General features: G+C 39.2%; 1 protein-coding gene across 1 annotated transcript in view; it reads left to right on the forward strand.

The window, feature by feature from the left end:
• Positions 1–22,056, forward strand: part of EPG5 (ectopic P-granules autophagy protein 5 homolog) — a 63,306-nt gene that overhangs the window by 12,290 nt on the left and 28,960 nt on the right. The window contains 19 exon segments of the mRNA XM_019610156.1: positions 443–598; positions 956–1,113; positions 3,958–4,112; positions 4,639–4,779; positions 4,971–5,135; positions 5,990–6,112; positions 7,695–7,954; positions 10,456–10,596; positions 11,719–11,863; positions 12,719–12,916; positions 13,420–13,530; positions 14,143–14,262; positions 15,031–15,197; positions 15,364–15,591; positions 17,539–17,662; positions 18,393–18,537; positions 19,411–19,582; positions 20,560–20,722; positions 21,329–21,471. Coding sequence (XP_019465701.1) covers positions 443–598; positions 956–1,113; positions 3,958–4,112; positions 4,639–4,779; positions 4,971–5,135; positions 5,990–6,112; positions 7,695–7,954; positions 10,456–10,596; positions 11,719–11,863; positions 12,719–12,916; positions 13,420–13,530; positions 14,143–14,262; positions 15,031–15,197; positions 15,364–15,591; positions 17,539–17,662; positions 18,393–18,537; positions 19,411–19,582; positions 20,560–20,722; positions 21,329–21,471 — 3,015 coding nt within the window.

Genomic DNA, 22,056 nt, shown 5'->3' on the forward strand with positions numbered 1-22,056 from the left:
ATTGCACCTTGAAAATATTCTTATTGCTACACTAAGCAAGTGGAATTGGAAACTAAAAGCTGCTCTTTATTTTTAAATGCTTAGCACTCACTTGCCTTCTATGAGTGTGCTTTTAAGGAGATGCATTTAAGTTGCTTAGTGTGATTAATCTTTTATGGTTTTGTTGCGTGCTCTGTCATTTCTTAATGTAGGATTTGTAGACCTTGAAAGATCATATGCAAATTAATGCATATACCAGAATATTATGCATTGTTTGCTTGCAAAACACTCTCTCTAAAATGGGATTGAAAGAACATGTTACTCATATGTCAGTCTCTGGAAAACAGAGGACAGTGTGTTAAATATATCTCTTGTAACTAGACCAGAGACTGGCTACATGTTTGTGTTTTGTATGGTGATGATGTGCTTAATGATACCTCTACAACTTTGTTCTGCTGTGTAGGATGACACTTTGTCATGTGAGTGACCACTGGGCCCAGTATGTTAGTGGCAATAAACTATATGGATCGATAGGGCATCTGTACTCCATGGACAAATTACAGTTGGAGTTTGATGAGCTGTTTTTCAGAGCTGTTCTGCATGTTCTGAAGGCAAAAAGGTAAGCTGTCCAGTATGGCTGATACTGGCTTCATTTTGCAGGTGTGAGATATTTGAAGCTGGGAATTGCAGTAACTTTAGATACTTCATGGTTTAAACAAGACTGTAATATGCAGGATTTTTCAGCACATTGGTAGCATTAAGATGGGAAGAATTACACCTTGAATTCTAGTATCTGGCAGAAGCTCTGGGGGACTTGTTCAGTTCAGAAATAGATTATCTTAAAATCAGAGGTACAAAACACATCTTCACATTCCTAATTCTGTCCTAAATGTATGGCAGGGGTGTGGGCATATATGGCTTTTTTGTGTTGAGGTTTATCAGGATGAAACTCTGTTTGTCTCTTCATACCTAACAGGCTGGGAGTCTGGCTCTTCATGTCTGAGATGCCTTATGGAACATTATCCAGTAACATGCTCTGGAAGCTCTTCTTTGTCATGCACTGTGCAGAGAGTGAAAACCTGGAAAAGCTCTGCTCTACTTTACAGCCTGCTGACTGCAAACAGAGACTTGAAGGTAGAATTTCTTCACTCAGAGCCAATTCTAACAGATTCAGCTGCAGTTGCATGAGCAACAGGTTTAATTCTTCGCAGGTTCCACTGTTAAATATACCCTCTGCAGCATGACTGGTCCAGTGGCCTGAGAATTGTCTTGGGTAGTTTAACAGGTATTGGTTTTCTCTCTCTCCTAGCTGCATCTGAAAGGTGCAGGAGTGCCATGCAGCAAGTACATCTTCTGTGTTCTCATGTCAAGTTCCATCTTGACCTTCAACAGCATTTGGAGAGTGATTTAGATCCTGAAATACAGCATTTTGTATAAGTTGGGTTTTTAAGAGCTGTTTTTGGTTTGTTAGAATTGGAATCATAGGGATTGGAAGAGACCTCTGGAGACTGAGTCCAGCCCCCTTGCTGAGAGCAGGTTTCCTACAGTAGGTTGAGCAGGAAAGACTTAAGTCTTCAGCTGTTGCTAGCAGTATAAGTATTCCTTCATCTTTTTCTAAACTTGGTAGTTCTGGTTTCAGCAGTTTGTGTTGTTGGATATTTGCTTTTCTTTCACAGGCATAGATACTGTGTACAGGTGCTTTTTTTGTTCTATAAAGTTCTCTCTTTTCCCTTAACTTTGATCTTCTCAGCCATCATGCAGGCTTCAGCTATAGCAGCGTTGTGTAGAAACCAGTTTAAATGCTGCCTTTCCTTTGCTTCTTTCTTCATGAGAAAACATTTCAGGATTGATTAACAGGGAGACAGATAACCAAAGCAGTGACTGCCTACTCCACAACCTCTTTCCTTTGTCAAGAAAGAGCAAGTCTCACTGCCTGTCAGTTTTACTTTTCAGCTAGCTGGTAGTCCAGATACCTTTCACCATATCAGCAAAATCTTGGAGAAAATTGTGGTCTTGAGAAGTTACTAAATGTCTTAACTCTGTTTGCAACGTAGCTATCATTTAGAGCAATTAAAACAAAGTGAAGAGGGATGTCAAGACTGTAGCTGTGTATATTTTATGAAGTACTGATCGATTTTGACTGGCCAGTGCTGATCAGTAACAGTTATTCAGTTTAAGTGACAACAGTTTGTTTTTTTTTCTTTTTGCATCTTAAGCAAAGAGAATGTAATACGATGTGGTGGGTTGCAGCTGCAACAAAAAAAAGCACTGCTTTTTTTAAATTTCTTTTTGTTCAAGCTTCGTATTGCTTCTTGCTAACTTTTGTTTTAAAGTCCCTGCTGTGCTGATGCAGGATGTTTTTATCCTCTTCTTTCTCCTCAGTTGGTTGTGTCAGCACACTGGTATTTTTCATGAATGTCTAGGCAGAGAATACCAGCAGTTTTAGTGAAATCCATCTGATCTTCTCAAATAGCTTATTTTTTCTGACACCAGTATGATACCGACTTATTTCCCTAATTCGTACCATAATGCACCATGGCTTAGACATTCTTTTGGGAGCGTCCCCATTCATTGATACTGGTGGGGATGTCATTGCTCTACTGTGAGGTGATGAGGTGGAGGCTCTTATTTCCTTGTTCCTTGTCTGCTTTCACTGGTTCATTTTTTGCTTTCATGTTCTTTCCCTTTCCCATGTGGCTTATTCTGCTGTGCCTTTTTATACAGTAATGACCAAGTCTTTTCTAGTTCTTAGATAAGGAGATGAGTGGGTGGGACATCAGCTGTGTGTCTATTGTATCTTTCAAGGCTGCAATTTGTATTACTGTATGGAAAAACTCTTCATCAAATTGCACAGTTCTTCAGCACATTGTTCATGTGTTGTGTTGGCTGTAGCAGTTTGATCTCAGGCTGAAGGACAATTGCAAGATTCTTGAAAGGACTTGATACAGAACCTAACTTAAGTGGATCTGCTTAATCACAAGCATGCAAAATGCCTGCCTGTGCCAGCTAAGTGCTAGCATAGGACAGAGTGCTTTTTCAGCATGTCCAGCTGCTGTGGTAAGATCACTGTAAACTGTTTATGGTGGTGTGTTTTGCTTCAGAGGAAAAAGGCCACTATGCAAACTGTATGACAGCTGAAGTGCAGCTTTGATTTTGAGAGAAATAAAATAAAATATACACACATGCACATATATAGTTAAAATCCTGTTCAGATTTCTTTGTATTGTTCTCTTTCTGTTTTCTTCCACTCAGAGGAACAAGCGTGTTTTTTTTTTTTCCTGTTTGCCTGCATCTCACTCTTGAATTTAAAGAACTTCAATTCTTTGCTTTCAGATGTACTTTCCAAACAAGTACATTCAGTAATTTTGTCATATTGAATTTGAGAAGCAGAAATTGATCTTTCTTAGTAACTCATCAGCATATCTGAGGCCCAGTGCTAGATGTTTTTGTTTGTAATCAGCATAGAATGATCTCTCTAGTTTAATTGCTACTTGAGATCCTGGTATGTAGAATTAGCAGAGTCTCTTGACTTGATCTAAATCTCTCTGCTCAGCTTGGGTGGGCTTAGTTTTAGTCTTTTCTTGGATGTGACACTGGTTGAAAACAGAATGTTTCCATGTAATTTAGACTTCATCTGATGGAACTTATTGCTGCAATGTATCATGGAAACTAAAACCATGAGAACATTTTTAAGAAACAAAGACTCAAGCAGTTCTTCCTGTGGGTGAGCTTTTCTTGAAGCAATTTTAGCTTTCACTTTGGATGACTGATATATTTTCTGAATCACCTGGGTTCACTACATATTACTGTGTTCCTTGCACTTTTTTTTAAAGTCAACTGGGACTGGTCATTTTTGAAGAGAGGATCATGACTTGCAGGCTTCCATTAATGATAATTCCTTTGTAACTGATTCTTTCTCTGGGATCAAACTGTAAAAGCATTGATTATGTATGTCCTAAAACACTGTGACTTTTCTAGATCCACAGCACCTTGTAAGTTTTGAAAAGTATCTCCAGTCAATGAACTGCTCAGAAGAAATTTGTCTGCTCACCACATTTGCTCAGATGGCACAAACCAAACGGGCTGATGTTGATGAGGATTTCATTAAAATCATTGTTTTGGAGATATATGAGGTAAGAAATATTACTGGTCCATTTGGCAGAGGATGGAGCTGCTCATGTTCATTGTAACTTGGGAACTATGTCTGTTTAAACATGAAACATTCATGGTTTCTGTATCTTTGCAGTTAAAAAACAACTGATATAATGCTGCCTCTGAGGTTTATAATTTAGTGCTGAATTAAAATATTCTAAATTGTTTTTTCTTTTCTTTTTTGGAGCAGATTTTCAAAGACTAAGCCAGAATGAAACACATTTGTGGTTTTTTTTTTAACTTGTAGCTCTAAAATTCCTAGTGTAGCATGTTGTTTTTTTTTTATTTTTGTTGTTTTTATGTGCTTAGTTTTGGTCCATTTCTGTGCTGCTGGCCTCATAATTTCATCAGCTGTTTAAACAATTGTTTTTAATGTCGGCGTTTTTCAACCTTGTTGTCCAGAATCAGGAAGAACAACTTGGTTCTGTGTTTTCACAAAGATGGTATATTGTGGTGTCAGTGAAGGTCAGCCATAGCGAGTAACCTTTTTTCCCCTCATCTTCTCAGGTGTCGTATGTTAGTCTTTCAACAAGGGAGACATTTTCAAAAGTTGGTCGAGAGCTCTTGGGAGCAATTGCCAGTGTTCATACACAGATTATTTCTGTGCTGTTGGATCGAGTTAAAGAGACAATTGAGAGAGTTGGAATGGTAAGTGATAACCTCTGTCATTTAAAGCTGGTGCCCAGATAGAGGTCATACAGCTCAGTATGAATGGGTCATGTTAAAGACCTGTCCAGGGTTTTAATTTTTGTTGTATTACTGTTTAAAGCATAAGAACATAGTACAGGTTATTATTCCATGCTCAATACTGAATTGCCTTTTATTTTCTGTCCTCAAAGGTTTCTTTGTATCTGTTTAAAGAATTGCCTTTGTACCTGTGGAAACCTTCTTCATCTGAAATAGCACTGATTCGAGACTGGTTACTGAATTATAGTCTAACTACTGTGGAGAATAAACTGGCCTGCATTATCTTGGAAGGATTAAACTGGGGATTGGGTGAGCAGGTATGTCTTAAAGCCAGGGTGCTTGAACCTGGGTAGGTTTCCGGAGGAGAAAGTATTACTCAGCCTGGAACTACAACTGAATTTGGAGACAGTTAGTTATATACTGTTGATACTATAGCTGTACATTTGAAGGCATGGGATGGGAAATTCACAGTGATTTTCTAGCCTTCTGCCTGAGGATTTGCTTGTGTTGGATTCCTGTAGACTGTAACTGAAATTGAAAGAGACTGAGGCAAGATTTTTTTTTTGTCTCCAATAAGGGAAATAGCTGACTAAACTGCTGACAGGATACTTCTTGTAAGTCACTTGATAAAGTTATCTGTGACAGCAGAAAATAGAGGGATCCCCTAAGTGGTGTTTATGAGGGTGGTGTGACTGTAGTTTGCAGAATTGTATCCAGATATGTTTTCACAATGTAAGAAAACTCATGATTGAAATAGAGGTTTCAAAGCCTTGACATTTTTTTAAATGATGGGGAAACATTACATAGAAGGTTTGCTCTAGAAGCTTAATCTGTCTAGGATTCAATCCAAGCTGAGTGTACTTTTTTTAAAGAGAAACAGGAATAGAGTTGGGAAAAATCCTGTAGTTTATGTCCAGTCATTCATTTTAGCATTGTAACAATTCTTCCCTTTGCTGTGTTGATAACATGAGTACTTGGAGACAAAAGTTGCTTTACTTTTTCTCCCTATTTTTGACTACAGTTGAAAACAAGTGAATGGGTGGGAAAATTTAACTGGGAAGTCATTGCAATAGCAGTTGTGTCAGATAAGGGAGTGAAGATACTTCAATGAAGTTGCAGAAGCCTTTTAAATGAGGCAGAATTCTGATGTGATTCTGGATTCTGTTTTTAGAAGGATGCTCTTCATCTGGATCCAGCCATCCATTCTGAAGTTGCATTGATGGTCGTCGAAGCATACCTGAAATATCTCTCCCAGAAACCATACGCAGGATTGCTTTCTGAAAGCATAAAGCAGGTATTCCTTCTTCAAATCTACAGGGATAAATATACTGCTAGCGACAGATAAGAAAAACTACACACAAAGACTATTTTGTTTCTTATCCTCCTTTTAAGAGCTACATTATCATGATATTATCATAGCAATATCCCAAATCTGAATATTTTTGCAATCACAATGCTGTCTGAAAATACTGCTATTTTTCTGTGGGACATCTATATGAGAAGATAAGTGTTTTTAATATGTTCCCTTGTAGATTTGCATTGTTGTCTAGCCTGTAGTGACATCGTTACAGTCTGTTCTTCCTAAACGTCATCTGCTCATGCAGAGTTGGGCAGCCTTTGCTTATTGAAAGAGTATTGAATGCAACTGGTAAACATAAGAGGCATCCTTCCAGTGTCTCCAGTTCTTAATTCTACTTTATTTGAAGACTGGAGTGTTAATCTCTTTTAGGAGCTTTTTAATAGTGATCAGTGCTGTGTTCCCTGAACACCCTACAAACAGTTTTATATTGATTTTTACAGCACACTGATGACTGAGAATGGTATGGCTCCAAGTTACAGAAGGGGAGTGGAAGGTTAGAAAGACCAAAGTTAAAAATACCTTTTTTAGATATTCAATCCAAGATGCTTGCATATGTTTATTCAAAGCTCCTAGCATTGTGTTGTTGCTTTGTCTCAGTATTTCCTATACAGTGTTTTCTCCTTTCCTGCACTCCTGTGCTTTTTTTTTCCCCCCCCAAGTCTCTTTTTCCCACACTTTGGCACTTCATTATTTTCTCTGCACTTTTCTGTCTTCTTTCTCTGCTGTACTTAATTGTATTTTGTTGTCTTGTGACATCTAGATGAGTTCTCTGCCCAAACCTGCTACAACCTAGGTTGCTACTTGTATTGTTGGGTCTGTACTAACTGGAGCTTGAGGAACATTTCTGCTTAGGTTTTTCTGTACCCCCACTAAAAATGGAAGAAATGTCTGCACTGGCTCATGAATCTGAAATTTACACTGATCTGTCAGAGCTTGTACACTATTTTTCCTAAAGATCAGATGAAATTTGAAATCTTTTGATCTAAGCAGACTGTTCATGATAGGAGGCACTTTTGTGTTGCACAAAGACTTTGCCTGTCCACATTAAAAACTTCTCTTTAAGAGGAAACTATAAATTTTTAGACTTTGCTGACAGGTGGTAATTTTTATGTTTATTTGTTTATTTTAAAAAATGCCAAACACCTTCAAAGATGTGTGATGCTTGGTGTTTGTTTTCGTTTTTCCTTTTTTGAGTAAAAATATTTAATCCCAGGCTGATATTTAGTAGGGGAAACTTCAGCACAACAATGTGGTTTGATAGCTTTTAACAAAAGAGATGGGTGAAGGGAGAGAGGAGATGGAAATCAAGGTCACAGAAACACAGATTTGAAGTTAAATTAATTGGTGATGGTACAGGGTGAGTCTGAAAAATAATTACAGTTGTACTGGTCCATTGTCATGGTATTTTGATGGGATAAGCTCATCCAAGCTGACTGGAGTCCTCCCAGACTGCTGCCATATGTGATGTAGTATGGATGTGCTTCCTCTCATTGCTGCTACTTCTGCTTTGTTTCAGGTCTCTTACCTAGCTAGCATTGTTCGTTATGGAGAAACACCAGAGAGTTCCTTCAACCAATGGGCATGGGGCTTGATTTTGAGGTTAAAGCTTCACAGAAATGACCGTGGCATACAGTGTGGCTGGCCTGCAGTTCCTGTATCTGACAGCGTGCTTGACATGACAGAATCAATCACACTTCACCCCCTTCTGAAGGCTGTTAAAGCAGGCATCCCTATCGGCTGTTACCTTGCGCTGGCTATGACCACACTAGGTCACAGGTAAGTGTGTTCTCTGGTTTTGCTATAAATGGATGACCCAGTAAAAGAGTACCCTGCTCACTCAGATGGTGAGCTAAGAGCTATTAACATCATATGTAAGTTGGAAGATGATAACAGACTTCTGATGTGAGGGACTGAGCAGTCTTTAAGGACAAACAGTTTTGAACAGTACAACTACCTTTATTTTCCAAAAACTTTTCCAAAAATTGCCTTTTCCAAAACATTATGATCGTATTATCTTTTAACCACACTTAGCTACAGGTCAACTCCTACAACTTTCTAGCTGAGCTGCCATAAGAGTATTCAGAAAATACTAAGGAGGAAACCACTCAAGCTGATAATAATCAATGAGTAAGGGAGAACTTTATAACCTTGATACTGAACTTCCGAGTTGTTTCCAGTACTTTCAGCTGGTTTGTAGGTAAAGCTCTTGGAAATAATTAGGTGTAGTATTTGAATAAGATGCAGAGGCAGGGATAGATTAGATTTGATTAATCAGTCTCTCCCAGGTTTTGAAAATATCTCTTGCTCCTAGTAGAAGTTCTAAATAACTTGTTTCTTTCATATAATATTGCTGTGCTTTTTCAAGACAAGTTGTCTTGTATTTTTTCCTCTAACCACTGTTTGGTGCTATGGCTATGCCATAGATTCATACATGCTTATAGTGCTAGGTTGACTTGGGACCACTCTGAAGGTATTCTGGTTTGAAGATGGATGTTTTTACATGACTGAACACAGAATGAAGAATAAGGAACCTCTTTACTTTTGATATTTTTTTCCAAACACCCTTTATGACCTTGTTAAGAACCATTTCAAATAATCTCCTATCTAAATAAAAGTGCTGGTATTTCTCAGACAAAAGTACAAGGCCCGTAATGTTAGACAGAGGAAATAAAGAGCTTTAATGTATGCTAGTAGCTTAATACTTAATTTAATAGAATCATAGAATATCCTGAATTGGAAAGTTCCCACAGGGATCAGTGAGTCCAGCCTGTGTCCCCACACAGGACCATCCAAAATCCAAGCCTGTTATCCAGATGCTTCTCAAGTTCTGGCAGCTCAAGGCCATGACCACTGCCTGGAATAGTCTGTCTGAGCCATGTCCACCACTCTCTGGTGAGGAACTCTTTCTTATCACCCAGCCTAACCTTGCCCTGATGCAGCCTCATGCTGTCCCTCTTGTCCTGTTGATGTCACTGGAGGGCAGAGCTTAATACTGTCCCTTTGCTCCCCTGCAGGCTGCCCTGAGTCTTCCCCTCAGCCTCCTCAGGGCTGAACAAACAAGGGACCTCAGCTGGTCTTCATACGTCTTGTCTTTATACCCTTCACCATCTGCATAGCTCTGGTTTGGATATTCTCCAGTACTTTTCTGTCCTTCTGACATTGTGATTCCCAAACCAAAGCATCCAGTGCTGCAGCAGCACATAGCATAATAGGATAATCCCTCCCCTCTCCTGGCTGGCAGCCCTGGGCCTGATGCACCTCATGATTGGTTCTTTGGACTGCAATGCACACTGCTGCTCTGATTCAAGTTGTCACCAACCAGGACCCCCACATTCCTTCCTTTAGGGCTGCTCTCCAGCTTCTCATCTGTAAGTCTGTACAAATAGCCAGGATTGCCCCATCCGAGGTGCAGAATCTGGCACTTGCACTTTTTAAACTTGGCATATTTGGTGATCATTCAGCCCTCTAATTCATCAAGATCTTTCTGCAAGGCCTCTCTACCCTCCCAAAATTTAGTTTCATCTGCAAACTTAGTATGCATTTGAGTCCTGTACCCAAGGACTTATTAAAACAGTAAAGATAACTGGCTCCAAAATGGAGCCATGAGGAACCCCACATTTTTGTGGCTACAGGTTAGACATAAGATTAATGTTTACCATCTTGTTTGAGCATGCAGTACTTTTTTCCCCCTATCAAAACCTGATGCAGAGCAGTGTGCCAAGAAGCTCAATAGTCTGTTTTCTGGACAACAGTGGCAGAGTTCATCAGATCTAACTGTAACTGCAACACAAACTGTAAAGTAATGCTTGAGCTACATCCATAGGGAGTGGAGAAAAAAGTCCAGAGGATCATCTATCTGAAGGCAATGTCAAGGCAGATGATATGAAGCTCCTTCTGTAGATATTGCCATTGTCTCAAGAGAGAGATTGGTTGACAAGGTTAGGCAGGAGCCATGAGCTTTAAATTATTGTTTCAAACTTGGTGAAGGTTCCCATCCTCATTGATATATGGGTGTGTGTGTATGTATGTGTGTGTATATATACACTTAAGTGCCCCAGAAGATAGGAAATACTTAAGAAATCTTTCAGCTATTCAATAACTTCTTCAGCTGAAGAAAAAAGTTCTGAATTTAAGCTCTTTGGGATGTCAAAGTTTGTGTAAAGATACGGATGTCTTTATGTCTCATTTCACAAAAAAGACCAACATTCCACGTCTTGTTTTTTTTTTTCAGTAGTCTACATGCTTTTCCTTTTTTTGTTGTTGTTCTGTTTTTACAGCATTGAGAAGTTCTGTGCTGAAGGGATCCCTCTTTTGGGTGTACTTGTCCAGTCTAGACACTTGAGAACAGTAGTCCATGTACTGGATAAAGTTTTACCCATATTTTACTCTTGCCAATATTATCTCCTGAAGAGTGAACAGTAAGTGTGATATATTCCTAACATGTTTATTGCTTAAGACCAGTGAAAGTTAATCTTAAGTGTATTATTCATTCTGGGTTTTGTGTTTAGTGAGAATGTGACGTGACAGGGAAGAATAACTGGTTTGTTTGCCAAAATACTTTTTGGCTTGTGGTTGAGAAGGCGGTTGTGGAAATGTCTCCTTTGAACATCATGTGCAAATACCACTAAATGTTGCTTTGCCATGGAAGGGGGCTGCGAAGAGCTGTATTGACAAGAGCTCTTGGCTGGAGGTGATTGGGAAAGATAAGCAGTTGATACTAACTGTGTCGTTGCTGGTAAGTTGAGCAACAAATGGGAGTGTTCCCAAGTGCTGGGCCTCAGTTTCTTTGTCCTGGTATATTAGTAATGTGGTCTCTCATGTGCTTTTGGTTTGTACCACGTGGTAGCTTCTCAGACAAATCCCGGGCTGGATTTGTGTGCTGAAGTGGATCAAGAACTATTCCCAAAAGGCAGCCTTGCTGTGACCCACCTCCTTAGGAGGGCAGGAGAATTAACTGCAGATGCAAAGCTTGTTCTGCTGCATGGTTTTAGTACCAGACAGTGGTCTGAAATGTATTTAACTGAATAGATTGAATGAGTCTCTTTCAAAGGGTTAGAGCTCTTCTGTAGAAGTTTCTGTGACTGGAATATCTGCTGCAGCCCATCTGTTGCTTCCAGGAAGCACTGCCTTTTCTAAAAAGCTAAGTGGAAACTACAAGCTACTGCTTGCTGTCTGCACAGCTGTACACTTGCAGTTTCTAGTTTGGCCACATTTCAAGATTTATGCTGTGTCATGTACTGTTCAGTTCTCAGATTCTGGAAGCATCCCACAATTTCAGATACTTTCAGCTCTGGTAAAGCAGCCTGGAGTCTAAAACAGTCTGCTTTGAACTGCTTGTACTATGCAAATGATGTGGTTAAAATGGATCTATTAACTTTGCAGCATGGTTGTAAAGCAAAACCCTAGTATGTGGGTGTCATTAGTGCTGTTGAATTTTTGTGCTCAAGTTTTAAGTTCTCTAGAAACAGTTCTTCTGTTTGTTATGCTGTATGATTTATTTTAGGATTAATTAATGGAACTTAATTTGTTAATATTCCTAGGTTTTTATCTCATGTCCAACTGTTCCTTCAGCTGGACAGTGGAGTCCCTCAAGGCATGACCCAGCAGGTCACACATAAGGTAACGCAGCACTTGACAGGAGTGAGTTACGGAGAAAATGTTAAACTGCTCAATAGCATGATACAGGTAAGAAGATTAAAAAAGAAAAACAACAAAACAGTTGCGGGAGAAATGCTTAAAAACATATATGTGTGCATATACGTGTGTACATTTACATTTTATATAAATACTTACATGTTTAACTAAGTTAATGCTTATAGTTACGAAGGTACTGAATGTGTCAGTTCTGCATCCACAGAATGTTCGTTATCGGGCATGACGTGTTGGCTTTGGTTTCCTGAAATATTTTGGTTCAAGCTTGCCTAAATTTGGCAGTTCACTGAACACGTCAACAATATGTGCCTGAAAAACTACTTGGATAGTAGGAAGATGGATTTCCTACTATCAGAACTTCTTGTGAAAAGAGAAAGTGATACAAATCACTACTGTCTCACTTGAGATAGTTAAAGAGTGAGGCAGATACATAAATGTTTGAAAGCTTTGCTTTTAACCATCAATTTATAACCATAGCATGACAAAACGTTTCTGTGTTCAGAAACAGCAGTCAAGAACCAAAGCCCACTATCATCTGAAAGTAAGGACTAAGAGATACTTGTCAACTCTGGGAGATCCTTTTGCAGGAACAGCAGGCAGCACTTCAGACCCAGGTGCTATTTATGTCTCCAGGTTGTAGGGGATCCTGCTTATTGTGGGCTTTGTTTTTGCTAATCCCATCAGATGCATAGATCTCTGAGATGTAGAATCTCTTCTGGAGGTTGGAGATGACAAAGCTCTATTTTTTGCATAGGTATAGAGAGCATTGCTGTGTGTTAAGGACATGCCCATAGCCTCATGCAAGCTGAACAGTTGTTCAGCAAATCCTTATGCTTCAGTTCAAGCTGAAGGAGGGCTCTTGAATAATTCTACCCTTGAATTTGTCAGACTCACATTTTCCGAAGTGGCCAGCCAAACGGAGTGGGGCCAACTGCAGTACTGGAGTTCTGGGTTCAGGTCCTCATCAGCCAGCAGCTGTGGCACAGGGACCAGGCAACGCTCTACTTACTGGATCACTTATGTAAAGCTGCTTTTCAGTACAGCCAGGAAGACTGCATACAAAAGCTGCTTTACCAGCAGCACAAGGTATATGGGTGTGGTGTGTTCCTGTGGCTGTTGGATAAATCTCATTTTCATACGAATCTGTTTTCCTCAAAGGCAACAAGAACAGTTGCAATAATGAGTGACAATGTGGTTATGCTGTTTGATTTGGCTCTGAATAGGTCAAGATGAGTGGAATAACTGATAATTGATTGATAATAAAAACCTATCTGAAACTCAGATTTCATTCAGAGTTCTACCGTAGTATTTTAGTTTGTATTCTTTTGCATTTTGTATGTTAAGCAGTATCTTTAGGGCAAAGTAGAGCATCCTCTCTTGAAAAAAACAGTGTCACTGTAAAACAATCTTTTCACTGATGAGAAGTAAGGTACAAGCGTGGGATTCAGTAGTAACTGGCTGAGCTGTGGTTGGAAAGTAATTGTTTGAGTCAGAAAGGAACCTCAGGAAAAGCAGCATGATATCTCTGTAGCTTGTAAATCATCTATTAGGCCTCTTAGGGGAAAAAAATGTTTTGTGTTTCCTTGCAGAATGCTTTAGGTTATCATTGTGACAAAGGTCTGCTGTCTTCTCTTGTTAGCTGGATTGTGGCAGGCAATGTGACTCCCTCCTTTGTTGAGGGCAATGCCAACTCATCTCAGGTAAGTGTATGATGGTGTTACATAAACAGCCCTGGGAAAAGCAACACACAGGTGTTTGTTTTTTCCTGCTTTCATGGGTTTTTGTAGACTTCCTCTTGCTCTTTCTTTCTTCCTAGCTCTCCTTCTACAAGTATTCTTGTGATAAAATCCTAATTTAGCTGAACAAAGCATTGCAGATTTCTTATACCAGTGAGAGCAGGGGCATTCTTCCACAGAGGGGTTTTGTTGGATCTGTGTCCAAGAATGCATAAGCAGAATTAATTTGTTAAGACTAATACAAATCTTTAGTTGCTTTTGATATATATTTAGCGGGAGAAAGTGTGTAAAGGCTGACTCTTCTGCTAGATTCATCCTTTTCTGATTAATGTTTTCCCTTCTGCTGAAACATAAAGAAAAACAAAGCAAAGCATAGCAGTACCCCAGCTGGAGATGGAGTGCTCAAAATCAGGCGCTGTCCAAAAAGGATATGTGCCTGTAAATAAGGAGGAAAGAGTTTTTCAGTTTCCTTTTCTTGATGTGATACTACTGCAGATTTTTAATGAGAATCTGGAAAAGAAAGAAAACAGCAAGCAATTTTGTTATCAGTATTTCCATTGTTATTGTGTTGTACAGGTCTGGTTTTCGTGGATGGTGTTAAATATTGAGTCCATATTTGAAGAGGATTCACAGCTTCGCAGAGTTGTGGAGAGGGAGTTAATTATTAATGATTTGTCTCCTGATCAAGCTTTGAAGGTGAGCGAGCTGTTCATTCTCTATTTATAGGGGAACTGCTGTAGTAAAATACTCTTCTCCATTGTGCAGTTTTTATCTCTTTCACTTCTTTTTTTTTTTCAGGACAAAAGCATAACTAATACCTTACCTGCTTGGCTTTCCAGGGGAGAAATGTATTTAATGGAAGCTTTGCTTTGTGTTTTGAGTTGAATATTTAAAGACTACCATATAAATCTGTTTTTAATATGTAATTGTTTACAGAAAACTTAATTCAGTAACTAGTGAGTTTACTTGATATCCTGGGTCATCTGAAAGCCTTTCAGGCTGTGGGGCATCGATTCTATATCACTGAGATGGGTGCTCTTATTTTACAGGTGGGAAAATGTCTGTCAGAAAGCTGCTTTAAATCTGAATTTTACAAAAAGTGAATGCCATGTTTCTCCCTGCTGCTGCTTTGTTCTCTAACACCACCAGTCTTATTAAAGCCTAAAACAAGAACGTCTGCCTCTATGAGGGAGACGTGTAATTAGCACCAAAGGCCCTTACATTGGCTTTTCATTACAGTAGTACTCCCACTCATGCTTTTATAATTTTTTCGCAAGCATCAGTGGCAGCAGCATTGTTCTCTAAGAGCTGCTACCTGATGTGTAGATGTATCATAAATTTACATATGAACGTATTCAGACTTCTCCTTGTAATTGCTGCCTTTTCATGCTGTGCTGATCTGCTGTCACAGCCTGCTGCAGGGAACTGCACCAGGGCACTTGTCTGATAACGTTTTCTTTGCAGAAAGCCCAGACCCAGCTGAAGCTGCCTGTTGTACCTTCGCTTCAGAGGCTCATGATTTATCGCTGGGCCCATCAAGCCCTTGCTACCCCTGCTGATCACCCTCTCATGCCACTAATCTGGCAGAAATTCTTCCTGCTTTACCTTCACAGACCGGGACCACAGTATGGGTGAGTCTGATCATAAAGGCTGTGGCAAAATAGCGAGCACTAAGATGCTTGCAGTGTAGTAAATGCCTCACTCATCTGAGAGCAGTGGTTACCAGTAACTACTCCAGAGTCAGTTTAGCTGCAGATGTCCTGATTTGGCACTTGACTTTTCTTTATTTATTTTCAGACTACCTGTAGATGGCTGTATTGGAAGACGATTTTTCCAGAGTGCAGCCCACGTTAACTTATTAAATGAAATGAAGCAGCGCTTAACAGAGGTGGCAGACTTCCACCACGCTGCCAGCAAAGCACTGAAAATGGAGAGTCCTGTAAAGAGCAGCGACAGATCACTGGAGAAGGCGAGCTGCTTGCCAGGTTACCTGACTTCACCAGAATTGCATAAGGAGCTTGTCAGGTAAAGAAGGCTTGCTCTGTTCAGTTTCATTCAAGACAGATGCTTGAGCTGCTAGCTGCTGTGCTACTGGAGCAGTGTTAGCAGTGGGAGATATGAAGGGTTGCAGCTCTTGGCTGACCTAGAGTCACTAGAGACCTAAGCACTTGTTACGTACCTAGTTGTGGTCATATCTCTGTTGACACAAGGTGTTTTGTTGAAGGGAGTTGATCTTACTAATTAAAGCACAACATTATTGATAGAGTTGTCACTCTCCTTAAGGGAGAGCTTTGTTGTTTAATTAATGCTATTCCCATTTTGTTAAAATACTTCTTATTTAGGCATATTTGCTACTTTTATGTACATTACTGACTATCAATGTAAGAGCTGCATTGTGTGTATTATACGTTTGACACAGGCTGGGAATTTGATACATCAGGGAATTCACTGGGAATTTCAGCATGTGATTCAGTTAGCACAATTTACCAACCTACTGTGCCAGAGCTGAGCTGCAATTGTGTTACGTGCTAGCCTGAAAGTGGTACATCTGCCTACTCAAAACCTTAGTGAAAGCATCTCCTCACTTTTGAGTAGTTAAGGAGATATTCAGTTACTGCTGAATACAACTACAACTCAGCTGATGAACACTTGTCTCTGTAAGGAATCTCTGTAAGGAATGGCAAATTGGCTGTTTCTAGGAGCCATGTATCTCAAATGAAACCATAAGTAAGTACAGAAGTGCATGTTTCTGTTGCAGAGGCTTGTGATTTGAGAAGTGTACCTTAAGAAATATTTGCAGTAGTTATAGTGTCTGGATTTTCCTAGAATCTACAGTTGGAAAAGATAACTGGGAAGGAGTCCCTTGATGAGGGGGTTGGGCATACAGCATCTGAGCTGCTGATAAGTGTCTCCCCCCAGCAATCAATATGTACTGTACAAACAAATAAGGGAGCTTATAAATCCTTCTCAGTCATAGGTGAAAAATAATCTAGAGATGTTCACTGACTATAACTTGATTAATATTTTGTCAGCCTTTTGTTTCAAAGGATTTCCCCACTCCATCATAAATCTTGGCTGTTCTACAGGCAAATTAATCTTATGCTCAGAAAGTTTAATGGCCATCTAGACAAAAGAGAAAATATGGGCTGAATTAATCAGGCCTGACTTTTGAACTTACATTTTCTCATCAGTGACATTGATGCAGAAAACAGGAATTTGTTTGTGATATTTAATACTGGTACAAAGATGTGGTGATGGTCTAGTTCTCCCCTGTATTCAATCAGGAAAACTTAGGTGGTATGATTTGAAATATAGGTAGCACTCATCATAGTGAAGGATGAGATATGTATATTTTTTGAAGTACGGAGTTAGGAGAGAAAGAGAGGATAATGTTGGTGTGAATCTGAATCTGAAAAGAAAATAATAGGACAACGCAGGTATGAGCTTTCAGAGCAGGCTTCTTAGGTACATAGATATCTTCCTTGGTCTTTTGCATGGGCTTATTGATGTAATTCTCTAACTTATGACCCAGGGTTAGAATTTTTTCTTATGTACTGTTTAGTGTAAATGTCTTCCTGTTCTAAATTTGTACAGTTGCTCTTGGTTATTGCACTTCTTGAGTGGTGAGTGTGGAACAGGCTTCCAGGGCTGCTGGAGCTGAAGGAGCATTTGGACACTGCTCTGAAATGTTAGGCATTTGGGCTGTCCTGTGTGGAGTCCAGTGCTGGACCCGTGATGTTTGTGGGTCCCTTCCAACTCAGGATGCTCCATGGTTCTAGTTTCTTTGCACTGCTGCTCTTTGAGCTCAGAGTTAGAAAACTAATGAGAAAGCCTCTGAGAAGTCTAAATTTTGATCCGTATCAACTCTTATCACAGTTTGTTGCCTTAACTTTAAGCCTCCAGAATGAGACTACTGTGTAATATATGCTGTATATATTGATTTATTTTTTCATTTTTTGTTTTTCTTCTCAGGCTTTGCAATGTTTTTATTTTGTGGTTAGAAGAAGAGAGCTTTCAGAAAGGAGACACATACATTCCTTCTTTACCAAAGCAGTATGATGCACACAGACTTGCTAAAATCATGCAGAATCAACAGGTGATGTACTAATGACATTGGCAAGATGGGATCCAAAATTTGCTTCATTTGCTAACGTGGGTCCTCTAAAGAAGTGAGAGACTTAGTGTCACTGATCTTCAGTACTCCTCTATCATGTATGATAGCTTTAGGAAAAGGGTCAGAATGGTAAAAATCCCGTGCTCTCTTAAGCTGCCTTTCTTTATACTTAAGACAGCCTCATGTATAGATTTTTAGCCTGTCTTAGTGAGAATACAGTCCTTATTTTTTTTTTTTACTGTTCTACAGTTCTTTCTATGTTGTAACTTTAGAGAAATATCTGATCTGGATCTTTAAATTGGAAGTACAAATCTGCTTATATTTGTAATCCGTAAAATACCAGGTTCAGATTTAAGCTAGTGAGCAGAAATACATGCTATTAAACCTGAGTAATTATTAACCTGAGGAATTACTAGAATTTAAATGCCTGTGAGAGGAAGATTTTGGACAAGCATTTCTTTGTGCATGCCTTATTCTCATTCCTCTCGTGTTTGTCAGATTTCTTCTCTATTTTTCAGTGTTTTGTATGCATACATACAAAATTGTTAAATTTTTTTCTTCACTTCAGATACTTTTTTAATATAATTTTACTATAACTCAAAATTGCAGTCCAGTTTCATCTGTTTCAGCATCCTAGCTAATGCAATAGGTACATAACTTAGAATAATTACCAGAATTATGGTGATTTAAATTAACTATTCTGTCCCTCTAGGATCTGTGGATGGAGTATGTCAATATTGAACTGATACACCACGAGTTTCAGGAAGCTATAAACCTTTGGACACAGACTCAACTTGAATCACACACACCAGCTGCTATTCCTGCAGGGCAAACAGATTTCACCAACCCTTTGTCAGGTAAGAGATGAGAATGTTGTTGGTGAAACTGGGATAGGAAGGGTTACTATTATGCGTTAACTCACCCAAAAAAGCATCTTCCAGACAGGCTGGATCTTCAGAAAGTGTAGGTAAAAGGCAGCTGCAAGCAAAGACAAAAACCACTATGACTAATCCCGGAAAGTTTGTTTCTGGTATTTTTGTTAGCTGCATGTTTCCTTGCTGTTTGCTTGGAATATTAATGCAGCAAAAGCCTTGTTTTAGACCAAAAAGGGATAATGATCACTGTGCGTGTATTAAGGATGTGGTGAGATAGGATTTTTGGGGTGCTGATTAAAAAGGGGAGGGAGAGAGTAGGAGTCTGGAATGTCTTTATAGGTGAGTTGGCATTATTTGGGTGAACTGGGTGGGAATCAGCAGAAGAAGAGAACTGAACTGGAAAGAGAGTGTGCTGTGGGAAGGAATTGGAGCTGACAAAACTAGAGACAGGGGTGAATTGTAGGTAAAGGAAAGTAAATTTGGCTTGGAAAGAATAATGAGCCTCTGCCAGAGGAGGAGAATAAATGGAGGTGGTAAGAGGAAAACTGAACAAGTGTAAGTAGGAGTGGCTAGAGGTAAACAAGGAAAGCTGTGGCTCCTTGAATCCTCACAATGTTTGGGGCAGGTAATGGAAATCAGTTTTCTGAAATAAAAATGGTTAACAGGTAGAGGAAGATTAAAGGGGTGGAGTACTGAGAGTGGTGCTGAAAGTGTTTCATGTTATAAAAAAAAAAAGACAAGAACACAACCAAACAAAAAATAAAAGATACAAAAAAACCTCAGAATGAGATAATAATTTTGCAATTTATTCTAAAGTTTTCTTATTGACCAAGTGATTTCTGATTTCTCTTCTAGCCAAAGAGAGGATAATGAATAATTTGAAGAAGTTTGATTTGCCCAAGCCTCCTCTTTCACTCCAGCCTATGAAAGCCCCTGTGCCAGTTATTTCCTCTGCCAGTCTGATAAATCAGAAAGAAGCAATTCATCTCACGCACACCGACCTTAAAGTCTTGCAGGGACATGCCAAGTAAGACTTTGGTGTTTTCCTTCTGCCTCCCAACTGTCCAACAGTATCTTCAGGTCTCTTTTACAGCAGTCTAACTGGTGGAGTTAGCACAAGCCTGATGGTATTTGGCTTCTACCTGTTTGCCCAGGTTATTTTTTTTTGCTGCTGCATCATTCTTTGTTCTACTCCTTTAACTGACTGCTCAGGTTTTATCTAATGACTGAGATTACATCAACTGGCATCTGACAGCCACATATTCTTTTCTCATTCATTATACTTCTTAATTAAATCTTCCCTTTGGCCTAGGCTTACTGAAAATTAGTTAACCATTTTGCACTAGTTTAGTGGTGATAATCTGAGGCATAGGGATGCTAGAGAAAGAGACTTCATTTCTGAGAGCTCCTAGGTCTGTGGATGAAAGAGAGGAAACTTTATTAATATTCCTACTAAGAGAATTCAGGTGAAGTATTTTTCAAGTTTCAGACACAGCTGATGGCTCATAGCCATTCCCACACAATGTCATCATTTAATAATATTATTTAGAATAAATTAAAAAAATCCTCATTAAGCCTAAGGAAGAATGTACCTCAATGATACCAGCAGCAATGTCATGTGGGTTCTTTTCTGTTGACTGAATCATTCCACAGTCCAGTTTTTTTTTTCTTTTTTGCCTGGCAGAAAATTTCTTCTCCTGCAGTGGATGATCTATTTAATTTTCCATCTGGTCATTGAGAATAATTAAAATAAATTTTCTATTCAGGCTTAAGTAGTTTTGCTCTTCTTTTGAAGCATTTTTTGTTAGAACTTTGAAGTTCTATCACTACAGAATTATTAACACAGTTTCCTAAGTTTTTGTTTTCTATTATATAAATATATATATTTCTGTTAGGAGTTTTTGTATAGCCCATTAAATTGAAGCCTCAGCTCTTCCTTTTAAATTCCTAGCATTGCTATTCTTGCTAAAGATTTCAGTAACCTCATTAATAAATACTTTTCAGAACTGCAGCTCTTTGGGAATCCCAACATGTTGCTCTGAACAGTGAAATACTGGACACCCTACCTAAGCTGTATGTCAATCGGGAGGAGCAGATCACCCTCCACCTGGAGTGCCGGGGAGCTTCAAGTAAAGGCTGCCAGGGAGCAGCTCTTGTCACAATCCAGGTTAGAGATAGGGCATCCTTTCTGTTTTGGGACTGGTGGACGTGGGTGATGGAAGTGAAATGGTTGAACGGTTACAAGAATGGACTTATTTGGTGAGGTGCTGCCATAAGCCTGTTAAAATAAGTAAATATTAAGAAAAGTCAAACAACTGAAGCTTGAAATACCTCATATGTAATTCTCTGAAGGAGATGTGGATCAACAGAAGAACAAATTACTCTGTAAAGTTTTGGATTAGTCACAGTGTCTGTGCTAAATTGCTTCCCGATGTGTGAATGTAGGAATGTACTCACAGATAAGAATGAAGGTATCAAAATGTTCACAGATTAATTCCTATATTGCTTGCTAAGCGAATGTATTGATGTTGCCTAAGTTTCCTTTCCTGTGGATTAAGTCTTTTGTCAAAGACATGGATTATATTAATGTGTCATCATGAAATGAGAATGTGACTAAGGTGTAGAATGCAGTAAATCTTATCAAAACTCCCAGGGGAAAAACTTCTATAGTCAGAGTTCTCTTACAAGGCTCTGCTTCATTTTTAGTTGCAAACATAAAAGAATTTTTGGAAAAGATACTATTCTGAAGTGTATGTCTCTTTCTGTCACTTAGTTTGAGGGGAAGCATAAAAACGAAGCAGTGAGCCAGCAGCTTCATGCTCTGCGTAAAGAAGTGAGACAGCTGCAAGCAGAAGCCACAAAGCCACCTTCTCTGGGTGTTGTGGAAGCAGCAGTGCACGTGGAAAACTTTATAACGTAAGTTGTTCAGGCAGAGTTTTACGTAGCAATGCTTTTTATAATGTATATCAGTGTAGATCAGCAGCAGAGCTGGAACCCTGAGACCTGCATGTTTACGATAGACCTCTAAAGGAATAAGCCTATGTGTTATCAGAGGAGATAACTGCTCATCATTCAAGCATAACATGGCACAATATGTTTCCTACTTCAACTTATTATTCTCTGCATTAGAATATCCTTTTTAACCATGCAAGAGCAGGAGGAGTGATGGCAGTGATGCTATGTTAAGCTTTAAAATATGGCAAAGTTTATTATTCTGAGAGTGAAAGGCACTGGTTATGGTTGCCCAGAGGAGCGAAGTTTCCCTCCTGAAGATCTTCAGAAGCCACCTGTTCATTGGCTTGGATTCTCTGCTCAGCATGACCCTGTTGGGGCAGTGGGACCAGGGGGACACAGAAGTCCCTGCACAACCCAACCATTCAGTGATCCTGTGAAACCACGCTTGATTATCATGTAAACATTTATCTTAGTGCGATGTGTTGACACAAGAAACCTTTCTTTAGTAACATAGATTACTTTCCATATGCAAATTGAATCTGCTCT

This window comes from Meleagris gallopavo, chromosome Z (genome assembly GCF_000146605.3).
Source record: "Meleagris gallopavo isolate NT-WF06-2002-E0010 breed Aviagen turkey brand Nicholas breeding stock chromosome Z, Turkey_5.1, whole genome shotgun sequence".
Taxonomy (NCBI): Eukaryota; Metazoa; Chordata; class Aves; order Galliformes; family Phasianidae; genus Meleagris; species Meleagris gallopavo.